This window comes from Protopterus annectens, chromosome 2.part1, assembly GCF_019279795.1.
Source record: "Protopterus annectens isolate FY-2018-M chromosome 2.part1, PAN1.0, whole genome shotgun sequence".
In the NCBI taxonomy this organism is placed as follows: Eukaryota; Metazoa; Chordata; order Ceratodontiformes; family Protopteridae; genus Protopterus; species Protopterus annectens.
In genome coordinates, this window is record NC_056729.1 from 1,958,822,004 (window position 1) to 1,958,845,337 (window position 23,334).

Genomic DNA, 23,334 nt, shown 5'->3' on the forward strand with positions numbered 1-23,334 from the left:
GTGGTTGTGTATGGATCTATATCATTGGCCTAAACATCACATTAGGTATGCAAAATTCAACCTAGTATCAGTGCAGGCGCATGATAAACTTTAGCACACTGACGTAAGGTGAGCTTAATGCCAACCTAAGAGGAAGAACTTCTCAAAAAAAGTGTAAGAAAGGTTCCCTGGCAAGATTTTCCTCTTATTGCCACCATAAAAAACACCACCCAGCATGTCTGTTCTTCATCTTCTAATATGTCTTATAGTAGTAGATTTCAGGAGTATTAAGGCAGCTCTAGGTCCTATGAGTATTCTAATTGAGGTGAAACTGCTTGCTTACCCATGGATGTAATAGGGTAAGTTATAAACAACCCTCTGTCCCCAGTGGAAGTTGATAGCTAGACCCCCAGGTCAGCTGTGCCACCTGTAAAATTATCTCTGGCCCAGTCCTTTTACAGCACATCCAGGAAGGTTATGAGGTGGCTTGTAGACCTGGTGATGGACACACGGAACAGGGTAGGTAGTTGTAGGTTGATGCAGAAGGGAGAACCCCCCCCCCCCAAAACAAATTTCTTCTCCTTGGATTTCATTTATTTATTTTTATTTATTTGCATGAATATGTGGAGTGTATAACTAGAAACACTTTTCATCCATGACCTCTTTACAGTAGCAGTGAAAACTTGACATCAAGAGTATAAAGCAGTACAACAGTCAACAAACAAGTCTGAGCATGACACAGCATAACTAATAATAACTTTAATTTAGAAATTTGGCAGTAGTTCAGCAATGTAGTTGTAACAATCTAAAAACTGCTATTTCTCTAAATTGTATGTGTGAAATTGGTAAAAAGAATGAAATTAAGTTCAAGACTTTACATTTGAATGAGATAAAGTAAAGCTGTAAATGTATAGATCATGCCTTGAGTTTCTTTAGGTCCATTTTTCAGACTTCTTCCCTCATTTGCTACGACACCCGATCATGGTTCCTCCTACAAAAATAGAGCCTGTTTTTTATACACTCATGAGATCACAAATGAGCACATTAAGTGGGATAGGAGTCACTCTGACCTCTGTGGGAGAACACTTGTCATCCTCTTGCCTTCGGAGAGCTCTTCCTTGACTGTTATCCTCCGTTTCCTGTTGTCAGTTTCATGAACACATTCCCTATTCTTCACCTGCTTATGTAATCCTCTTCTTATTCTGTACATTCACCTTCATTTCAAGTGTTAGGAATTCCTGTCTTCCTCTGCTTGTCTCCCCCCGACCGTCGCTTGTACAGTGCCACCCTTCTCATCATTATCCTTACCTGGGCCCCTTTCCACTTGTCTCCTGTCTTTCCATTCTCCATTGCCTTCTTCCCCTGGGAATCTGCCACACTGTTTTGAGAGTTACTCCTTCCCTCTTCACAGTCTCACCATTTATTGCTATTATTTGCTTTAACTGAATAGCTTTAGATTTCCATGTATTTAAATGTCATTTCAGACTCTCTGTCTTTGCACATGGACCCACCTTCAGAGGATTCACTAAAAGTGTTTTGTACATTGTCGTGATCCCAGACTAGGACGCCCTTTCCAGAACAGTTGCTGGTGAAGAGGAACCGGTTGGTGTAAATTTGATGAAAGAGGAGGACTGTCAGAAATGCATTCAGCATGAAGAAGAAAGGTCCTTATCTTTTCCATCTACCATTTTTTGGAGGTTTCCTCGTATGCCATACAGATTCACCAGACTGAAGAAATATGTCCTTTACCACAAGAAAATTCAGGATTTGAGAACCTTCTGGGAGGGACTGAGAAGTCTTGCATTCCAGAACACTGTTATGCAGTAAAGCAGGCAACATGTGATAGAATACTTAGACCCTGCAAGCTGTATCCTGGTGTGTTCTAGTTTTTTGTAAGGAGTACACTTCAGAATGCCTCGCACTTGTGTAATAGCATTGTTCTCCAATGGCCAGACAACACCTTGGCTATTCATTTATTTTGAGAACTAAACATGAGTACTAGAAACCACCCAGGCACATGGACAGACAACCAGTATAATAACCACTATAACATCCTTGGTATCAGGAGACTAAAACGAGATCCTTTCTAGGAAAGCAGACCCTTCTGTTTGGTGGGATTAGCCTTTCAGGGGTCACATTGATGGTGCTTGATTCAATCTCATTATTTCACCAAAGCAGCTGAGACATTGGAGTTTAATTCTTTGTGTAGGCCAGTGGTGAGCCACTGCATCTGGTTATATAAGAGTTTGCCCTTTCTGAATCTGGGAAAATTTAACCTTGCAAAGCATCATATTCTGGCAATCAATAGATATCTGAGGAAAATACAGGAGAAGGGAAATGATACCCTAAATTAGAGCTCCGTGTTTTCTTCCCAAGCTGTGTTCCTGTCCTCAGGCAGGTCACTTCATGTAGTATGAAATGCTCTAAGTGTTATTAACACGAGCTTTTCTTGATCCCTTTAGATCAGTGGGATCGCCTAATCTTACATATCGGGCACAGGTGCATGCTAATACTTTGTTTCCTTAAATTCATCTTTGAAGCAAAAGACTTCTGATTTCAGATATTGCCCTTTGGACCTTTCTTTGTACCATGCATCATTAGCAACTATTTAGGTACTGATGGGCCTGCCTTGTGCAAACAATGAGTCTGTGTTGTCCCATAGATTAACCAATGTTTTATCTAAGCTTTGGCAGATCCTGAGAACAGTACTGTATAACTGAGTCATTTTTTCAGATGTCATTGCCTTGTCTCTTATTCCATAAATTTACTCTATTGAATCTGTTTGAAACTGGATGTGATACTGGGGAGCATTTGTCTCTTCCCAGAAAGAGTAGGGGGCAGCTGAAGAATGCTGACTGCTCACTTATGGGACTAAATAGCTCTAGTGTATCCTTTTGCTAGCAGATTAATATAATGCAATGTAATGTAACTCTCAGGAAGTCCCTGTTAATTTGTCTCCAGGCACAGGTGTATTTTAACTAGATTTCCTTAAAGCTATTACAGTCATTCTGCTGAATCTGCTTTTGTGGAGTTAAGCCATTGACTTTTGTGCCCTAAGGCTACCAGCAATTAAATGGCATAGAGAATCAGATCTTGATCTTTGGGGATCCTAAAGGATTGAGAATGGCCAGTACACTGTCAACATCTTCTGGAGAGGGTCCATTTTTCCTTGTTTTCCATAGTTCAGATGAATACATGTGATGCCTCAACTGACTGGGTGGGGAGCACACATGCGCCCCCCTCCCCCCAAAAGAGCTGAGAGCTGATGGTATCAGAAGTATCCAGACAAATCAGTGTCTTAATATGTGGGGGTATTCTTTATGCTCTAAAATATTGTTCATGGTAAAATGACAGAGAAGACAGTATGATAAAGCACCTGTAAGGATCTCAGTGCCAAGATGGGATACAAATGTCATTCCTGAACAGTTGACACAATCTCCTTTCAGACTGATTGCTTTCTCTGTGATGTATTACTTGAACAGATGCATGGAGGGGGACGCACTTCTATCTTCTTTACAGAATAAGCCTAAGGGTTTTCCATTGAGCTGAGGGCAAGTTGATCTTACTGCTGAGACATATTTGAATGTTAGTTGTCACAGTGACAACAGAGGACCGTTCTGTTGAGACTGACAAGGAAAATGGTGTTGTAGTTGAACTTTCTGCCTGTGTGGCAAACTATACCCCTTGCATTCGTCTACTCCTTAGTCTATGTCCGAGGTCATCCGATAAAAAAGAATAATAAGTGAAAAGAAAAGAAAACAAAACAACAAGTTTCACCAAAGCAGTGTTTAGTCATTTATTTTTGACTGAGTTGTTTTTAGCCTTCACTATGACAGCTTGTTTCCTTTCAAATTCCAGGTGAAAGTAGTTATATTTTAGAACTGTTTACTTATTGCATTTCAAGAGACAATGACTGGGAGGTCCTGAATAAGCTGATCTTAAGGATTTTTCACACTTTAAGTCAAGCACAGGTTGGCTGGCTTATCACTTTCAGAAATTCCAGATTTTCAGATTTCTGCTGTCCCTACCTAGATTTTGGAGTTTTCTAAGATGCTTTGTTGCTTTCTTGGTGGAGCAAATTTGTTTATGACTTCCTGCTCAGTGTACTGCATTCCATAAAGGCAGTTTAAAGTACAGGTATTGAACTGTAGAATGATTTATTTTGGTCCCGTTCTGGCTTCACTGATTTCTTTTGGTCCCGTTCCGGCCTCAGCAGGTATAACATCCCTTACTATAAGCCTTCTGTGTGGAGTCTGCATGTCCTCCCCCTGGTCGAGTGACGTTAAAGACATGCAGGTAGATGCATGCGTGAATGGGTGTGCCTTCTTTGAAGGTTGGGAGTCGGGCTGGCAACTCGGCACCGTAAAAAATCCACTGCCAATCATTAGCAGACGGGAGTTTCGCTGTGGCGACCCCTAACCAGGAAAAGTCAAAGTGGTTAAGATCTCTGTCTCATAGCTCCAGAGTTCAATCTTGACCTCTGTTCACTGTCTAAATGGAGTGTGCATATTCCTTCTGTGTCTGTGTGGGTTGGGTATGGGTATTTTATTTCTCCCCCACATCCCAAAAAACATATTGGTTGATCTGCTGATGGTGACAGTCCATTCCTATAGCATTTCCTTTGCCCTTGTGGTCTCTGCATGCTTGATTGTGGTCTGAGATGAATAGTTCAATTATCCTGTTAACAAATTAAACATTTTAAAATTAAAACTTAACCTAATCTAGTTTATACCTTGACCTCCTAGTCTTGTTTTATTCCTGTCTTAGTTCATTACAGAGTCTGTCCCTCCCCCATTCTCTTGCCTGGGTTCCAGAGAAAAACGTCTGCAGTTTTAACATGTTGTATTCTGTACTCTTCTGCAGTCATATCAATAGTCAAGAAGCAAATGCAAAGAATACTGTATTCAGTTGAATGCAAGTGATTCACCCTTTCGACAGCTAATGACAGCCTATGTCTTTTTCAGTGACTAATTTATAGTGAGGGCTATTTTTTGTCCATTTCTGACTCACCTCAGAGGTTTCACAAACACTGTGCATCTGCTAGCTAGCAGTGTGTCAAATAAAAGTGTATGAGATGTGTTTGATGGATATTTTACACCTTAAGGCACCAGTAAGGGCCTCAGTGCCAAGCTGGGATGCAACCTTCATTCTCAGCTGTTCTGGAATGAAGTTTGCAGAACCTAACAGCTGACTTAGTCTCCTTTCAAACAAATTGTTTTCTCTATGGCAAATTATCTTGTATGGAAATTCTGTATTGGTGGCTATTACATCAGCTCACAGAATTTCCAGCCGCCAGACTTTAGTGGTTTAAGAAGCTTTTCATTGCAATTCTTACATACTCTTTGCAAAGAGTTCCTAAATTTTTAAGGTGGTTTCAGAATTTGTCATTAACCAAGATGTTTTTTTACCAGTCTGTTTTCTGGAGCACTAAAAGCCAGGGAAATCACAGGCCGGGTATACAAAAGGTTTTAAAGGATTGTGTCATTAAGACTGATGTTAATAATCATGTTAGTGGTTTGTCCGAGTTGTCTAGAGCAGGCATGAAATGCTATTGTCCTGCAGATAATGTCAGTGCGGCTAGCTGCCTGCATTATACACTGTTACAAAATGGTAGACACAGTTTGTTCAGGCTACAGTACCATAGAGGGATAGCAATGCTTGCTGCTTATTCAAATGGCTTTCATTTCACAATGTCTGTGGTGGTGCGTGTTCCATGTTTCACACATCCACCATGTAATACAGCACAATGTAAACCCCAGCCCTAGGTCAGGGTTTCTAAGAAACAGTCAGATATAAACCGCTTTCTTTAAATCTTCCTTTTTTCCTTATTGCTTTCAAATTTCAAGTCATTGTCTGCTTACTGTTGTTACTTTGATGAGAAGTTAGTATATTTGTTTATTTATCAGAGAAACTTACTTGGCACAAGTGTCTCTTTGCAGGGAGAATCCATGAATATGGTCTGGTTAAGTTACTTGCCCAGAGATATACAGCAGGCAGATAAAGATTGAGTGACTCAAACGCAGCACTGCAGATGCATTTCATTATCATGTCATAGCCTTAATCCTGTGCACCAACCTGCCAGTTATGTACATTTGTGTATGCCAGTACATAAGGCCAGCAATTATGTGAGAAAGGATGATCCCTTGGGGGGGGTTGTGCGATCTCAGACTTAGTATACATAATTAGCAGGGGGTGTGGGAGGCACAGGAAGGCTTCCTCCACAACAAAAACTCTGCTTTTCTGCATGCATGTTCAGATGATTTAGCACAGAACATACGCAGAAGGTGTGGATGTTTTAACATTATGGTGTTAATGTTAAGCATGTGAACCTGAACTGAACTGAACAGTTCCACTAGATCCATATATGAGTATATTGCCTTTAGTTACAGATGTAAATAGTAGAGTCACATATGGTAAAAAAATAGTTAAAATCACATATGGTAGAAGATTTATTTGGTAGAATCACATTTAGTCTAAAACCAGACCAAATACTTTATTTCTACTACAAGCCTGCTAAACAAGTTAATCTTAAATATCTAGTGTTAATTAAATGCCTATTTCCTCTTGACTTAGATACAATTTCTGTGTTTCAGGGTGCCACATTCACATTCTGTCGCATTAGAAGCAAATGGTTGGTAAATGTTGCCCAAAGGAACTCCTGTTTACTCCTGGCATCCTTCTATATTTTTTTTCCATTCAGGCTAGTTACTGTTGTCTTGCATGTTGGACTTATCTGTTGATCACTTCTTACAATGCTGTGTGTAGCTTTGACTCATGTAAGTGCTTTATTCTCAAACGGCCTCTCCCAAACTTGCTCCTAGACCTTGTTGTTTTTTCCCAACTTGCTTCAGTCCTATCAACTTGATTTCGGAATGGGATTCTGTGCGCAAACACACACACACACGCACACACTTGCACAGCTCCAAGTCCAAAGCCTATTCCATCAGTACTGATTCAGTGGCTCTTTCCTAAATAAATATCCCATCTACTGTAACATTGTGAAAATCAGTTACTTCTTACACATGGCACTATCTTTATGGAAATCTGTTCTGTTGGAAAGTAATGAATATCCTACCTTAAAGAGTTTTGTTGGATGCTTGTGGATTATTTTCTACATTGACTATACATTATGTTGGTGTCAGCGTCCTTCAAACTGTCCATGATTCCCCATATGTTATACATCTCTGTTATGTTACAAGTCTTTCCCAGTACCTCACTCTTTTTAATCTTACCTCTGATTGATTCGGTCTTTCTTGGCTGATTCCTCTGCTGCCTTTTTCTCAATATAATTACTTATTTTTTGACGGGCATGCTTTTGTTTAACATTCAGTCGGTTTATCTTTGAAGCATTGTCATCTGTTTTGCTGTTGCAGCATATTACAAAAGTAACATAAGACTTTGTACATGCAGTACATTTTCTAAGGACTAAGTACAATGGAGACATTTCTTATTACTAAAACATTACATTATAAAGAATTTTCTAGATAAATACAATTCATGCATCTTAAGTATAACCATTATTTTAGTATATAACAACATGTTATCGTATAACCAGTGTTTTATATAAGTTGTACATAATTAACTGAAAGACATAGTTTTTGGGTAGGAGAGGTAAAAAACAAACCTCTTACCCCTTTATACCAGAGTAAGGGTGCAGGTGGTATCACTGACTATTCAGAGTACACCAAGTATAAGTGTTACTAGACATAAATGACTTCAAATTTATGTTAGGTGTTGTAGATTTGGACATCTTGATTAGTTACTCACCAGACAACAACCATTTATAGAGATGTTTGCTGATGTCCTGTAATAATTAGAAATGTAAAAAATCGAAGTGATTCTGTGTCCGTGCACGGTATTGGTTTAGAGAGAAACATTTTGCACTGGCATTTAAAGGAGGTGCTGTGATGGACTGATTTCATATTATTTGGTAATGCATTTTATTATTTAATTAGATATGACTTTAGGCTTTATCATCATATTTTGGTGTTGGTTTAGTGTATGCTTAGTAGAAAGTTGTTTGAAGAATATAGTGTTGATGCCTTGTATGATTTTAGTGTGGGTAAAAGGCTTGGCGTATACTAGTTTCTGGATACCTCAACATCTTAGCATTAAAGGTTATACTATTTTTTTTAAATTATAGCAGGGGATCAGAAAGAGGAACATGTTCTTATTTTGCAAAATAGAAGGTCATCAGCTGTCAGACCCCATGTAACAGTAACAAGGAAACTTTGTTTGGACTCAGTTCAGTTATTTAACACATAATCACCTTTAAACAGGTCTAGCTATAAAAAATACAAATCTAAGAAAAGCAAGGCAAAGCTGAGGGGAAAAAATCATACCAGGTTATAAATTCTCCTCTTTGTTCACTACAGAACCTACATGTGTCATCCTATTTGGTGTCAGTTAGCGGCATTTGCCTTGTCTGTAGAACTAAAATCAGTACATCTCTATTTGAATTTTCATTGAAGCAAGAGCATTTACTGTTGTAAATCATAAATAAATGTAAGTTCTAGTAAACATAAATAATCATTTAAGAGAAAAGTAATATTTGCATATGTAATTTGCTTATTTATTTGTTCAGGTGTTACAGAATGATGTGCTAGCACACGAGTCTACAGTGGAAGCCGTGAAGAAGGCGGGGAATGATCTAATCGAATCAAGTGCTGTGGAAGAAGCTAGCAATCTGCAAAGCAAGCTGGGAACTCTGAAGCAACGCTGGAAGAATGTAATGGAAAAGACCGAGCTGAGGAGGCAGATGCTAGATAATGCTCTTCTACAGGTAAGAGGGAAATGGTTCATAAATAATCTAGGAGATAAGAGGAGAAATAACCCTTAGTTACATGGAAACAACAATGAACGGACTACAAAAACATAACCCTTAGTTACATGGAAACAATGAATGGACTACAAAAACATTTCATGGCTGATTTTTCATTGAGACAAGATATCAAGACCACTATATCTTACAGAGAATGCCACTTATGGGGAATAGACTCCCTATCCACATAAAACAAAGTTCATCCCTGTCCCTATTCAAACACAACTAAGATCTATGGATGGGAAAATGAAAACTTACCCCAAGGCTACCCCCTGTACTAATAATGGACAGAGGCAGTTCCATGCTGTATGCCATGCAAGGATCCCCTCATATACAGTATGATCTCAGTTATTCCCATCAGGGGCGTTATATAATTATTGACCATGGGATGGGTAAGGCCAGTCTATAACATAATGGGATGGATTAATTTAAGCACTAAAAGGGAACTTGGCTAGGCATAAAATGACCTGCAAGGGCAGTTAGCCTAGTACTTGCCCATGAAACTATGAACCTATGTAATCTAAATGTCCTTAGCTGATCTCTAGTTGTAACGCATAACGTTGGTTGTTTGAGATGCCAAACTCCTGTTTACACTGAAGTAGATAAATATGCTGTTAAAATTTTCTGCCATAGCTAGCATTCTGTTTTCCTAGTGTTCTAATGTATTTAAAAAATTATATCACATAAAAATGTAGAATAGTTAATATTGCAGAAATATTTTTTCACTTCCATTATACTGAAAGTGTTTCACACAAAGGCACCAAACATGCAAAATATAAAATTTTTACTTTAAATTTTTAAATCCTATTATTTCAGCTAATTTGCAGAATGATAAGACATCTTAAATACATGGAGATGTTTATTTATATTGGCATTTTTCCCTACGGTACTTTACGTCATACAGATGCTTTTAGTGTACCCTACAAAAATTATTCTCTTTATCGCTCAGTGGGTTAGAACCAAGAATCCTTTTTATTCCAGCAAAGACATACCTCTCACCTTTCTTAAGAATTAAGTTTCATTCCACTACTTAGGCACAGATTCATCTAACTTTTAAATTGCATTTTTTTTAATATTTGTTTTTCTGGGTAGAACAGTTCTCTCTATGGACCTTTTTCTGTCTCACCCTGGGAATGGTCATTTGACTTGCTCAGAGGCTCTACATTAGACAGTGGAGGCTGAAGGAATCAAACCTTGCATTAACTTGGTGGATGCCCTATCCATAAGTACAGCTTGGATGCCATATCGATAAGTACAGGTTGTTTAGAGGGAAAAAAGCCTATACAAATGTCAGACCCCATAACTAAAGCCACAGCGTAGTAATGGAATTAGATGTTGCATCCAGTAAAATATCTCACCGGGCTTTCGCTACATATTTTCTAACATGGCCCTTGGGGAGTCCTATGAGGAGACATGGCATTTCCCTAATTCAGTCTGTCCTGAACATATCCTTGAATTGTCTCTCACTGAGTTGTCCAGTATATCTATAGTATTGGACAGTCCTACAACAACAGGACTCCAGTAATGAAGTCACCACAGTCTTATATCCCATCTAAGTTAAGTTCTGGCTCTCGTAGAGATAAAGATAACCATACAGAGTATTATATTCGTAAAGTAGCTGAAAGTATTCTATTAACTAAGCCAACATGAGCCATGAGAAGAAGTAACCTGGTACATTGGCAGGGCCTATAGAGTTACTTCCTGTGCCTCAGGGTGTCTTTATGAACTGTTCAGAGGTTGTCTGTGGGAGGTGTAGACATAGTGTCATGTGAGGGGGAAGAGCTGGGGATAGATGGGTTGGAGAAGTTTGAACTAAATATGTCTGCAACTGTGCTGGCTGTGTTCTCTGGCACTGAGTGTCTGTTATTAATATGCACCTGCATGGTGCAGTGCTGTGCATTGTTTTTAAGGTTCCTCATGTAGATGAAGAAGGGCTTCTGGTTGTCCATGATGATGATTTTGTATTCATAAGCTCAGTAGACACCAGTCCAAACACAAGCAAGCAGGAAAGTCCAGTAAAAATTCAAACGATTTAATTAAGCGTTTTTCGTTATAGCAAATGCAATAACTTCTTCAAGTTATTGTATTTGCTATAACGAAAAATGCTTAATTAAATCGTTTGAATTTTTACTGGACTTTCCTGCTTGCTTGTGTTTGGACTGGTGTCTACTGAGCTTTTGAATTGCATTCTTCACGTCAGTTTATTTCATTCAGTTTGATTTTGTATTCATGCTTGGCCTTGGTACATTTCATTTAGATTTTAAGTTCCTTGAGTAACTTGAGTTCACTTTTGGAGTATGGGGTTTCTAAGATGGTTCTACAGCTGAGATTTTTTTCTTTACTTGTAGAGTTTATTTATACCAGAGGTCTATCAAAGGATTTGCTCCTAAACTTGTCATTGTATTTGTATCAGATTTCAATTGAAGTATTAATGTAGGTGGTGAAGCGACAATGGAAAATGTCTACAAGTAAAGTAATGTTGGGTACTGGGTCCCACAAGGGGAGCTGGGCTGTTAAACTGCTTTAAGTTGTTAACTGCAGGAAGTTTACCTTTGAGAAATCCATAAAGCGTATTTATTTATTTATTTGTTTTACATATGTTTACTGGGAAAGTCCGACTGGACAAGTCCATTTTCAGCAGAGGCCCGGGGAGAAAACTTCTTCCAAGACATACAGTGAATGAGAAAACTTAACAATTTAGCAACTTAACATTTTACATAGTATTTCCTGGTAGTAGAGAATTAGTAGAATTTTAGGATTTTAGTTTGGTACCTAGTAGTGACAACCGCTAAAAGGTTGTCATATTTCATGAATGATGGGGATTGGTATAGGTGTACAGCATAATGATACTATATTTGTGAGGACCAAGTAAATTTTAACCCCTGGCAGTGAAGTGACGCTCTGGTATAGAGCAATTTCATTGATGAAAACTGAAGAATATTACACACAGTGCAGATGTTCCAGTTTATAAATGGATAGTTGAAGTCCCCAAGTTTGTTTCAGTGGTGAGGCCCTCAAACTTGTTTAGGTAAGCCTCATTGTTTTTAGTTGTTACAGGTGGAGTTCTGTAGTTAGCCAAGGTGTGATATGGGACCTTTTTGATAATTACAAAGAATTGGAGAAGTTCGACTACATCATCTTGTTATACTAGTCTAAATGTGATTTAATTTTGGAGGAATATGGACACACCACCACTAATAACAGAGGTACCTTCAGTAGAGGGCCTGAACAAGTGGCAAACATTGAAACCTGGTAGGGAGGGAGAGTCTGAAACCAACTTTTAGCGATAATGCAGATGTTTAAAGCTTCCAGGGAGAGGAGGAGTTTTAGAAAGGGCAGTTTCTAGCATTGAACAATGCAACTTTATTACTATCCTGATTTGGTTTAGCTAAATAGGTAGATTGAACAGACTGACATTGTCTATGATAGCAACTACAGTGGTGGCAGAAGTGTTGGTCAATGTACAACAGTCATGTTGTGAGATGTGCCTTCCTTCTCTGGCAAAACAGAAAGGACTGTCATCCATCTGCTTCCAGGCTGATGCACACACACACACACACACACACACACACACACACACACACACACACACACACACACACACACACACACACACACACACACACTGGATCCCATTGGAATGGAACCATAAATAAGACAGTGGTTGAAGACAAGTGTCTTATTTATATTGTGGTATTATTCTCAGTGAATGGGACAGTAATTGAGGGGAAAAAACACCACAGCACATAACCATGGCCAACAGCTGAAATAATAAGGCTAATAATGTAAAAAATTATGATACCCTACTTTTTTCAGAGTATTGACTGCTAGCAGGATGATGACTGTAAGTATGACATATATCACTGTGACACAGTTAGGGCGTTCTCATCTTATCCATTTTGTTTTCTCAGCCAGGAGAGGAGGTGGTCTTACATATTCTGTATTTTTCCACATTTTCTTCAGTTTTTGCTGATTCATGGTGTTACGCAGTTCTCTGTTTTAAGGTCCAGACTGGATGAAAACCATTAAGTTGAACGAGACAACAAACTTGGTGAACAAAAGAACAAATAAGTAATCCAGGTAGCACTGTCAGCATTGTTAATAAAATGTTCCCAAATATTGAAACCCGCCATAATTCTGAACTGTTGCATTTAATATTGACGCCGCAGCATTATAGATCCCAGTACTTTGTTGCTTGTTGCTTCATATCATTTTATTAATTGTTTAATTATGCTGCCGCAAGCAAAAATCTTTTATCGTGCTTTAATGACCCCCGCCAACTGCATTGTAGAAATTGACCTGGAGTACAGAGAGATATTACATTAAATAATTAAATTCTTAGAATACGGAGGGACATTAATGTAATGCTCACTTGATGCTTCAAGCTACGACACATGTTTTGTTTGCCATTACTGTATTTTAAGTTACAACAGAAGTGAAATATTTGTGTTGATAGTTTTCCATTTTAGTTGCAGTATGGCAAGTAGTGATTCAAAAGGCATTACAAAACCAAAGGCATGAGCATTCTTGGCATGATAGTTGTACTGTCTGTATAATGTATCAACAGCATGTAGCAATGTTTTTCCATAATGGCAGTTAGAAAAAAAAACAGAAATCCAATTGAAGCACATCCAGTAACCAAGAAGAAAACACAGACAGATGAACCATTTAGCTGTTCCTGTCAACTGCATGAAAATATCTGTGACCCCTATTCATAAACATTGCACAGTGAGGCAGGGGTGCTGTGCAATATACTTGTGTACCGCAACTCTTACATCTTTATAAATAATAACACACAAAAAGATAACACTGTGTGAAAGCTCTTACTCCATTATGTACACATGCAAATCAACCCCTACTTGATAATATGCAATTCGACAAGGCTGCACCTTTGAAGTATCAGCTTGTCCTAAAGTGGTAACCTTTGGGGGAGTAGTCAATTACCATACACTTATCTCTCAACTTAATTGCTGAAAAATTTTGGATAAAACCAAAAAATACTGGGGGAGCAAAGGCCCAAAATCAAGAGCAATGTTTAAATATTACTCTAACTTAAAAAGTTGATAGAACAACAGGTTTTGCATCAGCGTGTATTTGTGTTTTTTTTTGAATGATAAGACTTATGAAACTCTAATGATTAGTGTTATTGACTGACTGTAATCCTCAGTTATTTACCAGAAAATCAAAAATGTTATGACAGACAGGGCAAAAATATCAGGTGAAATCAGGGACATTCTGCAAAATAAGGGACAGTTGAGAGGCATAACCATATGTTAGTGTTGTGCTTGCAAAACAATGTTCCCCCTTCCTTACTAATATGTTGATCAGTGTACAGAGCTGAGCAACATAATACCTGTCAAAAAAATATATATATGTATCTCATGAACCACCATTGCACATGATACTGAAGCACATAAAAGTAGACAGGTTCTATGTAGCAAGGTGTACAAAGCACACCGTAATTTAAAGCATTATTTTGCTTTGCAGTGGTATGCAGAATTGTACTACTCAGTGCTTGAATGGGCAAGATAGATGAATTTTACTTAATGGCAGACATTGTAGTGTATGTGTGGTGGCTAGTTTGGATGTTACATGAAGTCCGTGGACCCCGACATTTAGGCATACTTGCAGCTGAGGACTTCACAGATGAGGGAATACCAGGACATCATAGCTGCCACATTGTCATTTTATACTTGATGTTCATTTATTGTGTTGACGTGGTCTTGGTGTTAATCCTGCGGCAGGTGGTGCAGTTGGCCAGAGGAGGGAGGTGGGCATACAATAGCTCTTGCACATGCATCCACAAACATTGAGATGGTGATCATTACTGGCATGCACAGTAGTGCACTATGTATTCCTGTGCACAGTTCTTGTGCACGTGGACTCTTCTGTACATCAGTGATCACTACTGCTTTTCATGTCTGGGAGTAATAGGTTCATAGATAAGTATTAAGCTATTGGCCCTAGGGCCTATATAAGCCTAGCCAAGAAAGGTATCCCGGCTTTCGCCAGCCAAGAAAATTATTTTCTTGTGCCCCTGTTGAACAGAGCCACAGAAGTGGTCCCCGGAGTGAATTTCCTATCTCCCATCCAATCATTGAATTTCCTATCTCCCATCCAATCATCAAGATTTTTCTTGAAGAGTGCTAATGAGGAGCTTTGTTTGATATAGATAGGTAGTTTGTTCCAGACTATGGAAAGTCTCTGGGACAGGAATCTATCCCTCCAGCATGTTCTGTTTATTGTGGTGACAAGGTTTAGGTCCCTAGAGCATGTAGCTCGGAGGGATTGGGATTTCTTTAAGTGGAGCATGTCCAACAGCTCTAGGTTTGACATAGCTTTGTATGTTAGGTAGAGATTGCCTCTGAGTAGGCAATATGATGGTCTGCATAGGGCATCTGTTTGAGGCTGATAATCCTTTTTGTGAGTATTTCTGCGGCCTTTCTAGTTGTTGTAGATGTCTTGTGAGGTACATGCCAAAAGGGGCGTTGTACTCTATAATGGCTCTAATGAGTGATGAGTAGATGGGAACAATGACCTCTTTTTTCCTGGATGAGAAACCTTTTGTGATGAGGTATGCCACGTAGAAGGATTTCCTGGCTACTGTGGCGATGTGATTATCAAAGGAGAGACTACTGTCCACCTGTGTCCCAAGGTCTCTTATCACACTTTCAGTGTTAAGTAGACTACCGCCTATGTGGTAGTTCCTGGGTACAGAGTTTTTACCAAAAGGGATGACAATGCACTTTTTGGCATTGAGACCATGGCTTTGACACCAGGCGTATGTCTCAGTGAGGCCCTTTTATTTTATTTATTTATTTTATTTTCAGTTTGATTACCGGGGAAGTCCACTGGGCCTGAAAGTGCCCATTTTCAGTGGAGGCCCGGGGAGAAAAACTCCATAAGTAATACAGTAAGGGTTACATAATTATAAAGGTATAATACATATACAATATTCATACCGTAAGGAAATGCAGATGCATAAAAAGTACAGCATACAACACAGTTAACAGATATTAGAGAACAACATAGTTTACAGGTGTTTGCATTCAGAGCCAGCATGATCAACTGTCTTTATAATAAAAGATCTAAGGTTCTTGCGTTATTATACTAGTAGAGGGGAGACAGTTTACATGCAATTATTCAAAATAAGTAAGGTATATACTTGATGTGCAGTCAATAGAAGTAATTTGCTATTTACATTATATACATACTTTGCTGCGGTAGCATCGCCTCACAGTAAGACGTTGTCACGTTTGATTCTCAGCTAGAGCGTCTTCTGTGTGGAGGCATGCGTGAATGGGCATGTCTTCATTGAAGGTTGTGCATCAGGGCTGGTAACTCGGCATGTAAAAATCCACTACCAAACATTAGCTGACCGGAGTTCCACTGTGGCGACCCCTAACCAGGATAAGCCAAAAGACACAACAACACATTATATACATACTTGAAAGCAAGTGAGAGTTGCTTAATCAGTTACTGAGAGCTTGAGTCTGTTGTAGGAGAATAGAAATATGAGATTAGAAGGAGGTTAGGAGCAAGGAGTATGAAGAACTCCTTGAGAAATTCCCTTGAATTTAGGTAGGGTGAAAGCGGGAACATTTTCATTTGGATGACAGGTATGAGAAAAGCTGAGTTTTGAAGGTTTCTAAGTTTGGTGTTGTCCTAAGTGAAGGAGGGAGAGAATTCTATTTCTTGCCTAGTGAGAAAGAGAGGAGAAGCTGGCCAGCAGGTCATTTGGATGATGTCCACATTATTAGGAGTTTTGATTATGACTCCTAGTTTGCAGTCATCTGCGAACATCATTAGCCAAAGACCTTCTGTGTTAGCCTGTACTTCTGAGAAGTAGATACCAAACAGGAAAGGACCCAGGACTGAACCCTGTGGTATGCCACTTGTCACTGAACTGATGTCGGATTTGGAGTCTGCTACTTTCACAGTGTGGATTCTGTCAGTGAGGCAGTTGCCAACCCATCTTGTGACATAGGGATTTATACCTAGTTTAGTGAGTTTATAATTCCAGAGTGGGGAGTGGTGTTGAAAGCCTTGGTGAGATGTAGATAGGCTGTGTGAACCACCTTACCCTCATCTATGGCTTTGGTGACCATTTCAAAGAAATCTATCAGGTTTGGGAGACATTATCTGCCTTTTACAAACCCAAACTGGATGGGGTTCAGAGTTGGAGATTACCAATGTCATTGTTTATAAGTTCCATGATGATACGTTCAATAGCCTTGCAGATCAGGCTTGTCAGGCTAATGAGATGGTAGTTCCCAGGGTCCGTGGTGGCTCCCTCTTTGTGGAGTGGGATAACCATCACTGTGCGCCATTCAGTGGGCACAAAGCCTGAGGTGAGGCTATGATTGAACATGGTACTCTGGTGGGGTGCCAGTTCGTTCTGTAGTTTGTGTAGAACAAGCCTGGGATGTTGTCAGGTCCCATGGATGCTGTGTTCTTGTCTTTGGAGACTGTGTTTTTTACCTGTGCAGCCATGATTACAGGAACTTTGTATTCTTCCAGGTATAGAGATGGGCCCTTTAGGGGGTGAGAGGGGGATAAAGTTAGCACTGAACCTATCTGCCAGGATGTTGGCAATATCAGTTGGTTCTGTATATTTAGTGCCATTGTGCTGTAACTCAGAGCAGATCTGACTGTTGCCATTGAGATTCTTGACATAGGTAAAGAATGCTTTGTGGTTGTCTTTAGAATCAGAGACGATTTTGTTTTCATAACTAGTTTTGGAGGATTTTATGAGGAATCTCAGCTTTTTACTGAGGCTGACCAGGGAGTTCCTCCAATCATGGGATTTTACTCTTTTTTGCAACAGTTTCTTTCTTCTGTTATAGAGTTTGTTTATGGCAGGGGACCACCGGATTGGCTTCCTTTTTTGGAGGATAGCATCTTGGTTCTGTTAGGGATTGCATGATCCATGCACTCATTTAAGTGCTTATAAAGTGCATTTGTGTAGGATTCTGCAGTCGTACCTCTATTGTCCATCTGCATGGGTGTCATGAAGTTTGCCTCTTCTGTCATAAGAAGCATGAAGTTGGCTTTGGAGAAATTTTTTACGGTGGTTTCCCTAATGGGGGGGGGGGGGGGCAGGATGTGGATGTCTAGGGTGATTAGCTTGTGGTCGGATCTGACCAATGAGGAATTGACCTCTGGTGTGGAACACCAGTTTCCCATGTTGGTAATGACCAGGTCTAGGATATTGCTGCCCTGGTGATGGTGTGGATAAGTTGATTCAAGGCACTGGAATTGATGAATTCCAGAAAATGTTGAGCAAAAGTGTTGATACATGAGTAGTTTTCCCAGTTAATGGTGGGGTAGTTGATATCGCCCATTAGGGTGTTAGGTTATACCCTAATATTTTCGAGTGTATCAAGAAATGAGGAGTGGGAATCCTGAGGCATGGTGGGGGATCTGTAGCAAGCTACAGTTTGGATTGCGGTCTTGCCCAGTTAGTTGCACTTGGATAATCTTGGATGCATTATGCTGAGCAACTAGCCTGGAAGTGTGGATATGCTTAATGAATATGCACACGCCTCCACCTTTAGTGTTTCGGTCCAGATTAGGCGGCCAAAAGGTGTGGTATGAATTATAGCCTGGTAATGCAGGGTTGCTCTCTGGAGCCTTGAACCAGGTCTCTGTCAATGCAGAGATGTCAATGTTCTCCATTTTAAGGAGTGCCTCGAGTGAGTGCATTTTGAGGTTTAGACTTCTAGTATTGAATAGCATTATCCTCAGATTTTGTTTCTTGTACCTGTTACGGTGGTGAATTTGTCATTTGAACCTTGCCTAAAAAAGGCACTATAGGGGTGGCAAGAGCCATAGCCAGTATCTGGAATCCCAAGGGTGACAGGTGCAGGCCATCTCTAGCAAAGCATTGTGGTTTGTCGATCATGTCATCCCAGGCAGACAAATACTGGACCCCTTAGAATGACACCAGAAGCTTAGCCAATTGTTGAAGTCAATCATTTTGTCCTTGTACTGTGGTATCATTCTGGGTGATGGCAGGATGCTACTCAGGACTAGGGTCATACCTGCCTGGGCTACAAGATCAGAGAGCTCCTCCGTGTCTCTTTTCATGTAGTTCAGGGAGGTACGTCTGTGGTCATTCACACCAACATGGACAATGACAGAGTCATATATGTACTTGTTGTGGAGTGACCTGAGTGCATGCATTATGTGGCTGATCCTGGCACCTGAAAGGCAGCTGACAGTAACTTTCTCCTTGTTTAGCATGGTGAGTGAAACATCAGTGTGCCTGACTATAGAGTCACCTGTGACTAGAGTGTTGGGTATGTTGTTATGCCTTATGGGCTGTGGTTGATCCTGATATACTGATACTGATCCTGATATAGTGATACTGATACTGATCATTGGAGAAAGTATGGACCATAGTGTGCAAAAGTCTGCTACATTTCTGCATACTTTTTCATGAATCCATGATTTGATTTTCATCTTAATTGGGGAGCAGCCCAGCTTCATATATTTTTTTTCCTGCTGCCCTAACTGCTCATACGTATTACCCTAGTTTATACATTACTGAATACTGCAACAGGTGTACTGTATCCTGTACTTACCTTCTCAGTTGAGGTTTGCATAATCGTTAGCATGAATCACCGCAAAACGCCTTTTTTGTAGTCCTAGTGAGGCATTTCTTCTATTGGGTGCCTGATGTATTCCGTTTCCTAGTATACTTTGCATCATTTTTCTACACTAATTTATTCCCCAAATCATTAGGATTTCTGCATGCAGTTTAACTGTTTTAAGTTGTTAGCTGGGTTGTGTGTTACATATTTCTTGGTTAAGTTACCTCACTTCTAGTAAATTATGAGAATAAAACATCAGTTTATGTTATGCACAAAGCTGAAATAAATTATTTTTAAAGTGATACAGAATAATGATTTATTTACAACGTTCATCTGATTTTTATGAGGTAAAAGAATACATTTTAATTTCTTTAACTCTGTGGTTGCTGCCCAAACACTGAATGTGACTTTTCTCTTATATACAGGCTCAGGGCTTCCATGGTGAAGTTGAAGACCTGCAACAGTGGCTGACAGAACTTGAACGGCAGTTATTGTCTTCAAAACCTGTTGGAGGAATGCCAGAGACAGCTAGAGAGCAACTTAATTCTCATTTGGTGAGTGTCTTAGGGCAAGTCAGTTTACTTGTTCTTCAAGTGCAGCAGATGGTAACTGTTTACTGAGATTTGCAAGGATTAATGGAATAAAAACTATATCTATCTATATATGTGTGTAGTTCTGCATATATTTTCATAATTGAATTGTGCAATATAGCCAAATACCCTAGGAGCCTGGGATATTAGCAAGCACTTATCAAAATGTGACATCATAGTACACTATTCTAAGCATGCTTTCACAGTAATGTATGGTCAAGATATAAAAGTAGTGACTGATCTTTGGCTGAATATTGCAGAGATTGAAATGTTTTGCAGTTATAGTTGGAATTCATTTCATATGACACCACTCAAGAATACATGCAGATACATCGTGCATGACTATTTCGGCAACACTGCTAAAGCTGCAAAATAAATAGCCGTATTTCTATAAAACTGAATGAGAAAACTGATTAAACTCACATTTAGTTTTCAGTATGCAGTGCCTTTAGAGTACCCTTACTGTCCCACTTCACTGGTAGAGGGTTTACAGGTCTTAGCATGCTTCAGACAAGCATAAAATCTGCATTTTCACAGTTCTGCAGTCTTTAGACTGTTTAAATTGAAGAATGGACTATTTCAAGTTATTTATATTTTTCTGTTATTCCAGGTTTTATAAAGAACAGCCCTTTTATGAGTAAAGAGCCTGTGGTTTGTCTGTTTTTTGGACATTTACCAAGCATCTGACACTTCTGTAATGCCTGCAAGGGATAGCCATTTCTTAAGCTTTAATTCCTGGAACAATTCTCACCCCTAACAAACAACTGGCAGCTTTCTTCTTCTTAGGTTTTCCAGCCGACAACTGCTTGTACAGAAAATGGCATACTTTGACCTCTGTAGTTCTTTCCTAATGCTGCCTGTAGCTAGAACTGAGCTTTCTTCCCTTCAATTATTATGTTATTCTTTTAGCTGCTATATTCAGTTTTCTGTATGTTTTAAATGACCAGTTCTGTCAGTGTCTTAATTACAGGAAAAGTTACTTTTCTGTCATGTTTATCTAATCAAAGCTGCTTTGCTGAATAATGTTCCTGATGCCAGAACCTGGCAACACAATACAGTGTTTACATGTTCTCTCTACAGCTTGGTCAGTATTCAAAAACGTATGCATTTTTCAGCTAGTTCAGCCTTAAAGTTTTGTACCCAGTGAAGGACGATCATCAAACATCACTGTGAATGCAGGATGACTTCCATTCATCCTGCCACGCCAGAAGAAAAAGTGATATTAATACAGGTCACAATTGTTGAATCATCAAATGTATGAAAAGAAAAACGGGCAGGCATTGAAATGTAAGATTTCCTACTAAACAGCAGAATACAGGACATTATCATATCCCTATCCTACACTTTTTATATTTATATTTGTCCAGAGATCAAAAGGATGCTTTCCAGTGACCACAGAGTATTTCATGTAGTGACAGAAAGTGTTCGATTCTCGGGTGGAGCGCCTTCTTTGTGGAGTCTGCATGTCCTCCCCGCAGTCGAGTGATGCTAAAGACATGCAGGTAGGTGTGTGAGTGAATGGGTGTGCCTCCTTTGAAGGTTGGCCATCGGGCTGGCAACTCTGCACTGTTAAAATCACTGCCAATCATGAGTGGACCAGAGTTCCGCGGTGGCGACCCCTAACTGGGAAAAGCCAAAAGACGTTATTAATTCAGGTAGTCAGAATCACCCCTGCATCTCTGAAAGTCTCTGTTCTTTATGCAATGAGTATCGAAGGCTGTAGTGTAGAAAGCACTGTTTGTGGCCTCGGTTTGCTGGTGGTCTAAGACATCTCGATCCTGCGATTAGCTCATTATCATTACAGGGCTGCTGGGAAAATAAAGGAGAAAAGTTGCTCTTGCTCGTCAGATTACTGACTTGTTTGTCTCATCAGCCTGCAAATCAGACCAGAACTCACTGTGAGACTTCCATTGTCACATCAGTGGAGAGGATTCTCCCTTCTCTTTCACATGCTGTTAAGGTAACTTTCAGATATTGAATTACCTGATGAGTACCTGGCCTCAGATGAACATAAGAGGCGGGGAGAGAAGGACATACCCCAGGGGTAATCATTTCTTTCACTTCTGCTTTCTTTTTAAGTGCTTCATCATCAGGGCAGCATAGAGGGAGGTCCTTTACCTTCAGTAGGCTCATGCATGATAAGGGGTTTAGATTCCTACTTATGGTTCCTCCATGGCACTCTGTGCCCTATTCCATCTTGTCACCACATTGGTCATAAATGAGGCACATAGTTTGAGGGAAAAACAGACTCTCTGATGTGGCTTATAAAGATGACTGGGAGTTGTCTTTCTGAAATGCTGCATCTCTTTGGAGATCTAGATCTATAGTCATGTTTTATGTTATATCGATGATTTACTTGTTTATGTAAGGGTGAGAACGGTGAGGCTGGCAAGTTTTTTTTGTCAATGAATGGACTGAAACATTTGCAGTATACATTTCATAAAAAAAGCATCTATGATGATACAGTTAATTACTTACAAGTTAGTGTGTTACAAATTATCCAGAGAAGGTACATCTGTAGATATATTAATTCATGCTGGTGGCACATGTTCCCTTCATTTATTAAAAACCTTGCCTTATGGTGAGTTTATACAAAAGGACAGGAATATGGAGTTTTGAAAACCCTGACTTTTTTTGGGGAGGACATATCTGAGAGCCATCTGACCAATCATCATGACTCTATCCATTTGTTTGCATTTGATTTACACTTTGTGTGGGTTTAGTTGGGGAGGGTCTGCTTCGTGGAAAGCTGACTTTTGATTTGTGATGATTTACACCTAAAATGAACTGAACAGCTGCTGCTGCATCTAAACAACTGCATCAAAGAGGAGCAGAGAGAGTTAATGTTTTAGTGAATGTGAAACTGCATTCTGCAAAGTCGTTCTTCCATTTGCTATCTTCAGTCTGCATGCAGTGACTCATCTGATCACACTGATCATAGAAAAGAATGATGTTCTGTAGTCCTATGTTTTCGGAGCTGATCCTCAGCTCCAACTCAGCCTATTTACAAGCTCGAAGGTAGAACCTAAATCTAACCTATGAACCAAAGATTTCTAGTTGGCACGTGGCTAGGTAGGTATCCCATGGTGCACCAGTACAATCCCCAGATCTCATTTGCCGGGTCGATGAGTTCGGATGTGCTTCTTCTTGGCCATGGCTAAGTCTAACACATTTTGTTCTAATTTTCTGATATTTCTGCTATTTTCATATTTTGATAGCCTTATATAGCTATAGTTAGTGTCGTGTTTGTAGTTAGATAGTTAGCATTTGCTAGAGCGCTTCTTGTGTGCGGTTTCTCTGAGAACAGTTGGCCTGTTTGGCCTTCATTTTCATTTCTTCAATAATTAGA

At 39.6% G+C, this 23,334-nt stretch overlaps 1 protein-coding gene across 3 annotated transcripts in view; it reads left to right on the forward strand.

The window, feature by feature from the left end:
- The window catches only part of DST (dystonin), a 4,096,730-nt gene that overhangs the window by 3,685,771 nt on the left and 387,625 nt on the right, over positions 1-23,334 (forward strand). For all 3 annotated transcript variants that reach the window (XM_044063350.1, XM_044063347.1, XM_044063348.1), the window contains 2 exons: positions 8,564-8,761; positions 19,821-19,949. In XM_044063350.1, coding sequence (XP_043919285.1) covers positions 8,564-8,761; positions 19,821-19,949 — 327 coding nt within the window. The remainder of the gene's footprint in view (positions 1-8,563; positions 8,762-19,820; positions 19,950-23,334) is intronic.